The sequence below is a fragment of the Macrosteles quadrilineatus genome, unplaced genomic scaffold (genome assembly GCF_028750875.1).
Source record: "Macrosteles quadrilineatus isolate MER2022 unplaced genomic scaffold, UCM_ALF_1.0 Scaffold_9__3_contigs__length_116548681, whole genome shotgun sequence".
Classification (NCBI taxonomy): domain Eukaryota; kingdom Metazoa; phylum Arthropoda; class Insecta; order Hemiptera; family Cicadellidae; genus Macrosteles; species Macrosteles quadrilineatus.
In genome coordinates, this window is record NW_026542602.1 from 70,843,376 (window position 1) to 70,849,683 (window position 6,308).

At 34.1% G+C, this 6,308-nt stretch overlaps 1 protein-coding gene across 2 annotated transcripts in view; it reads right to left on the minus strand.

Annotated features, from left to right (window-relative positions):
- LOC129002909 (E3 ubiquitin-protein ligase Ubr3-like) overlaps positions 1 to 6,308 on the minus strand; it is an 89,743-nt gene that overhangs the window by 34,238 nt on the left and 49,197 nt on the right. For both annotated transcript variants that reach the window (XM_054431026.1, XM_054431025.1), the window contains exons 11-15: positions 3,929 to 4,110; positions 2,770 to 2,909; positions 2,061 to 2,203; positions 1,545 to 1,711; positions 651 to 891 (exon numbers count right to left, since the gene is read on the minus strand). In XM_054431026.1, the coding sequence (XP_054287001.1) occupies positions 651 to 891; positions 1,545 to 1,711; positions 2,061 to 2,203; positions 2,770 to 2,909; positions 3,929 to 4,110 (873 nt within the window). The remainder of the gene's footprint in view (positions 1 to 650; positions 892 to 1,544; positions 1,712 to 2,060; positions 2,204 to 2,769; positions 2,910 to 3,928; positions 4,111 to 6,308) is intronic.

Genomic DNA, 6,308 nt, shown 5'->3' on the forward strand with positions numbered 1-6,308 from the left:
GGTTTGTTTGTTATGGAACTACTTGTCTTAAGAAATTTAAAAGATATATTTGACAAAAGCTAGAGAGGAGGATAGGAATATCAAAACAAAGATATAATATGTGGAATGTAGTAAGTAATGTCATAGATTAATCGACATCAACAGGTAGATTTATCTCATTGGAAAATCTCAATCCGAAGCTTGTTTTTCATGTCCAGCTGTTGGTGACACAGAGGACTAGAGTCGACAAAATTTTGTTCGTATATTTTAGGTTAGTTTTATGATGTGTTTTACTTTTTTGGTTATATAGCCAGGAGAGAAGCTATTATTAAAGACAAATGTTTTATTTGGCTAAACAATGCTTTAAATTACTGAAAGATCAAAAAACAAATTGTAAACAAACACACATTCCTTGGACATTGGACAGAACTAACTTTAAAATTGTCTTCAGCTGATCCATAAGGATTATAAATCTACTAAGGGAATGTGTTTAATCTGTGGTAAGGCACAAGAGATAATCTCCAACTATGTAAAATATAATTTGAAAATATCTGGTAACATGGCTGAGTCATTTAGTAAGTCATTGACTGCAAGTAGTTTTGAATTTGTGATTAAACGTACATCTTTGAAAATTAAAAACAAATAAACACACAACAATTTGTATCAGTCACCTGATCTTGAGGGTCATCGATGGCGATGGCTTGCTCCAGCAGATATATCAGGATGGCAGTGACATGTTCACTGACTGTGTGCTCCATTGTAGCCTTGTACAGCACCGTCCACACCAGCGCGTGGAACACCTTGGTGCGCAACACCTTGCGTGGGTCCTGGTACGCCGGGTGTACCGGCCACGGCGTGCGGAATGGTGGCCAGGCAGTTGTGCCGTGCCTGATGCGTCCGATCTGCTGCGCACTGTCAAAAAACATTGTGTTTGAGTAAAGTTTATTCACATTTCAGTCAACAATTAGATAAATTTTAAATCAGATAGGTCTTTAACTTTAGCTGCAAACTACTTGCATGTTAAACCTCAGTTGAGTTTATTATGTCGAGGGTGTCCAGAAAGAGCTATAATATTAAAATTTAAGAAGCTCTTCAGGATTTTGAAGTCTAAAAAATATTTCCTAGGTCAAAAATTAATATATTAAAAAAACCCAACTCATTAGTTGGAACTTTTGGGAAAAAGTGTACAAACATTTATGTATGTTGATTATTACGTATTTGATCATTGCTTTTTGATTATCGTTGTTATAACAAGCATTCTTGATCTGGAAAAAAATTCTGAAAAGCTTAATCTAAATCTCAAACTATACTAGAGGCAACATCCGAGATCACCACCTGCTATTGAAGCACCATCGGTGTTAATTTCCAACAATTCACAATTTACCAACAAAATACCATAAGTTATTGACAACCATCCCAAATTTTCCCACTACAAAACTCACTCTTCCCTAGTCACACAAACCCATGTACAATTACCATTTCACCCAGTACAGTCAAATAGACTGCTAATCCTATGTTACAAATCCAAATATTAAGTTTAAATAAAATAGAGAAGGTGCACTTACTACTCAGAGAATCTGTCCATGGAGTTCTGGAAATCCCGGCGGTGTACAGCTCTCAACAGTACATGTATAGGATCATACAGCTGCTCCCACACTTTGGCCTTGGGTACGTACATGCCTTGCTGCATGTTACCACTGGCCTCCAGGTTGGGCGCTTTGTAGTCTGCGACCTGCACAACAATAAAAAACAAGTGTAAGGGATTGAAAACTCCAATTTATTGCTCACAAACAAAAAATACACAAGTTATTTGTTCTGAATGTAATCGTGTAAGTTCTTGATCAATCAATAGTGAGCTCTTCTGGAAACTTCAATCTGGAGAGTGATAGACCCTATCAAAATTCAGATAAAATTTTATTCAAACATATTATGTACAAATATATTATATTATGTACAAATATTTTATACGGTTCAAATTATAAATGCATGACAAAATTATTAATTTGTCAACTTGTATGGATGGTTGCTTATTTTAAATTCAGCACATTCTACAAGAAAGAATGTACAAGGGCTACACTAACCTCCTGCAGTACAGATTCAAAGTCACGGCTCTGTGCAGTGCCACATCTCTCTGGCATCAACTCCATTAGCTGACTATGAGTTTTGTCACACATACACAGCAGTGTCACCATCTCCAGCTGTGACAACGCGCACGGTTTGGCTCCTGCAACAACCGCAACAACCCTTAGTAAACCGCAAACTTAGCCTCAAACTACGATTTTGTTCCTATTGTTGTTATTGACATTGTATTAGAGAATTAGGAGTTTACTGAAGGTAAATGTGTGACTTCATAATACTAAAGACCGTAGTTCAAAAGATGTACTACCAATGGCATATCTGTATTGATGTTGCGGGGAAAGTGCTTACCAAGTAGAGTTGCATTAAAAACTGAAAACAACACATTAAAAAATACATTTTGGCTCTTAAACTTTATCAAACATACCCAGCAGCCTAAGTCGGTTCTTATACGTATTATTTACCTTGGTAATTTCTTAGACTTATCTAGGTTAGTTTCCTTCAATTACCTAGTTCCATTCATCCTTCAATTTTGTTTGATTTCAAGTCTTTACAATTACCGTACATAACATTGTCTTCACATCAAATTCACACCTATAGAGGTGGCGTCCCCATTTTAATTGGTGATAATTTAATAACACTTACACTTGACAGCTTTCTTAGGCTTGTTCATTGTCTTGATAAAACTTAGGTTCGCTCTTACACTTAACTTACCTAGGTTTGTTCTTAGGCTGATGAGTGACGCCAGAAACGTAAGGCAGCTCTCCAACATGGGTGTCTCTGACTCAGAATCTGCTGTGTTGGTGTCGCTCATTGGACTGGACACAAAACTGAGCCACTCCTTGATGTGGAACCTACAACACATCATCACATGTAGCCACTTGTATATGTGGTAGTTACGAGACATATCGGAGTCCCACACGATCTTGAGAATGATTCACAGTCAAATTTACTTATTGTTTGAAGCGTTGATTGGGATCTGGAGGCTTAAGCAGGGTACAGACACAATTAGGGCAGCATTGTAGCTCACAAATGGAGCAGTGTAAGGATTCCCTGATGTCACTGGTAAGTTTTGAGGAATCAAAAAGCAGAATTATTAAATCCTTAAATCCAGAATTTTTAAAATTTTAACCCCAAACCTGTTTTTTGTGATTGACAAAATACTCAGTAGGTGGTAATGGTTGAGTGGGTACGTTGCAAATAGATAATTATTTTTTAAATATTCAAAATTACATTATTTAGTCTTTAGGGATATGTGATGGTAACACATACAACTGGGAAACTTAATACATAAGAGACCACTAAATTAGTGTTACTTTCTGAGCTTAAATTTTACCCATTATATTCTTTACTTATGAGTTGGTAGCTCAATATTTAATCCTAGAACTACAAACATTGTTTGGAAAACAACTTATATGTATAGAAGATCACCATTTACCAACTGCTTTGTTCTTAACAAGCAAAACTGATAAACTGATAACAAATCCGTATGTTTAGAAAACATAACATTTAAAATTGTATTCTTTTCGTCATATTATAACCGCTTCTCAATTAATAAAAATATAAGTACCTATCAGAAATATAAAAAAATCAATAAAGAAATTAATGACATTTTATGAATTTCAACATTTTTAAGTACAACACACTTAAAAAAAAACTATTTTAGAAAAATTTCCTAAAAAGACGTCAACATTTTTTAAGTGTATTCTCTTCAGGTCTCTATTTAAAATTTAAACACTTTTCCACGGTGTTCTGTCTAAAATTATACCCTGCAATTAGCATTCTACCCTGTATTTACCAACAATTTTAATTCAAACTACTCTTTAGAACCTTTTACAAGCTATATAAGATTCAATCCCACAATGTCACTTACTTGTCGATCACAGTCTGTATGTACGTGTCTGCGGGGATCTGTGTTGCGCAGATCTGCAGAAGATACATGTCTGCGTCGACCATGGAGTTGCAGAAGTTACACTGGATGTAGGTCATAGCTTGTCCTTTAATCTGCAGCCCGTTCCGAACCCAGAGTCCATTCAGTATTTCGTAGAAAGCCGCCTGTAACAAAGAGAAGACAACTGATATAACCTTCTGCATTTTTTTTAAATATAAATTTAGATTAATACTTTTTTTAGGTTGGCAGCCTCTTTTCCTTGCATTTGCACGTCCACATGGGTCACAGAGACCAGTGTGTGGGACGTTTCCAGCAAAAGCAAGGAGTGAGCGTACACAGTTCACGGGTGAAGTGTACTGATAAAAAGTTGCTTCAGGTACCAGGATCTGAAGCGATTGCTGTCTTGAGCCCAAAGTTCAAGGCGCTAACGACTGAGCAATCGACTCATTAAACTTTCTTGTCTACAAAATGTTGTATGAAAGTTACTCAATTGGCTTTTAGGGAAAGGATTTCACTCTCTCAAATATTTGTGGATATTGCACTCACCAAAGTCCAAGACCTCAGAAGATTGCAGAAAGTATCGGATATATTAAAATAAAGTGTTTTTTTTTTATTGAAGAAATCTATTTGATTGAACACTGCTCTTATGTGCAGGTACTTTATGTGTCAAAATATCATCAAGTAAAAAATGTGATCAACATTCATCCATAAGTCTATATTTCATTATTTATCATGAATGTCAAGGAATATTTTGTTATATATTAATGCTGCAATGTAATTGGGTTACACCTGTTTTGAAGCATTGGAATGAAATAAAATAAAATTAAAATAAATAAGTAAGTAAACCTGGGGAATTTTGAATGTACGGTATAGTTTTGGGGGATTTTTCTGTAACCCTTAATTTTACAACAATATTTCAATGTATAAAATATTTTGTTTTTTTAATTGATTTTAAAAATTAAGGTTAGACATCCTATAAAAAATGAGTAGTAGAGTAGTGCAAGAATTATCTGTTAGTACAGTATTTGTTTTGTAAATATTCAGTTATGGGATTAGTCAGTTGTTTATGTAAAACTGTAAAGAAGACTTGTATAGTCGAGAGTCAACATATTGGTCTGGACAAGTATCAGGCTAAATTAATACAGCTTGCTTGATGTATGTATCATATTATTATAGTTACCTACTACTGTACAAAATTTCATATATTAAACAATTCTCAACAGAGTTTCATAGTATACCAGTAAAATTTCCAGGATTTCTATTGCCTGTAATCAACCACTCTGCTTTTTAACTAATGTCAATACTCATAAAAATCATGAGTCTTATCTCAAATAAATTAGGGTTGGGCCACTTGACCTCAGGTGCAGGTTAATGTGATGGTGTCAGTTGTTGCATTGCAGAAACTCTTTTCGTCTTCCCTGATTGCAATCCTGTCTACCACTATATTTAAAGGTCTTAGATTGAAGAAAATTGTGTACCCCAAAATTGATATATTTTAGAAAAGTTTTGGAATTTACTGAAATTTCAAACTTCAATATATCAAACTTTTGTTTATATTATTGGCTTTATGTAAATATGTGATTTTAAAAATTATTTTTAACACGTAGGATTTGGAAATTTATTGACTAATGATATAAAATAAGGATGGGATTATTCTGATTTTCTTGTAAGCTATTCTTCAGTTTAATCTATTCTGTTTTCTTTAACAATCAAAACAGCTGATTGTTTAAGGTAACTACCAGTGATGCCAACCATTAACCACAGAAACTTATATTGTTTGATACTGTAATCATTAGTTTACTTCCTTATTAATTTGTCTTAATGAGCCATTCATATAACAGTTTTGTTTACCTAATGTGTATTATCATTGACTTTAAAGTATTATGTAATAAAAAAATGTTAAGTCACTGCCATTTAGAAATCAAACATAATTAATATAGAAATAAAATTTCCCCCTACATTGGTCTTTGCGTTCTATAAAGTAGTAAATTTAAATTCACTAAAAAAACGGCTAACAAACACCCTGCATAGGTGTAGGACCAATTAAAAAAAAGTGAAACTAAACAGACACAAGTTTCACTAACAAATTACAATACGTGTCTTAGGCTATTTTGGCTATGTGCTGATATACCGAGACAAGGCAAATTTAAATTATTTTTTGTAACGTACTATAAGTTTTTAAAGAAAAGATACAGTAGCCAAGATGTTATTAGTTAACAGCATCCGCTTGACTGCCAGCGCGAGAATGTCAAACGATTACTCGGAAAATGACGTCATCAAGAGGAATGGGAATTCCAGATATTCCAAGACAATTTCTTAACTATTTCGAAATGAATTCACAATATAAATTTACATTCAATCA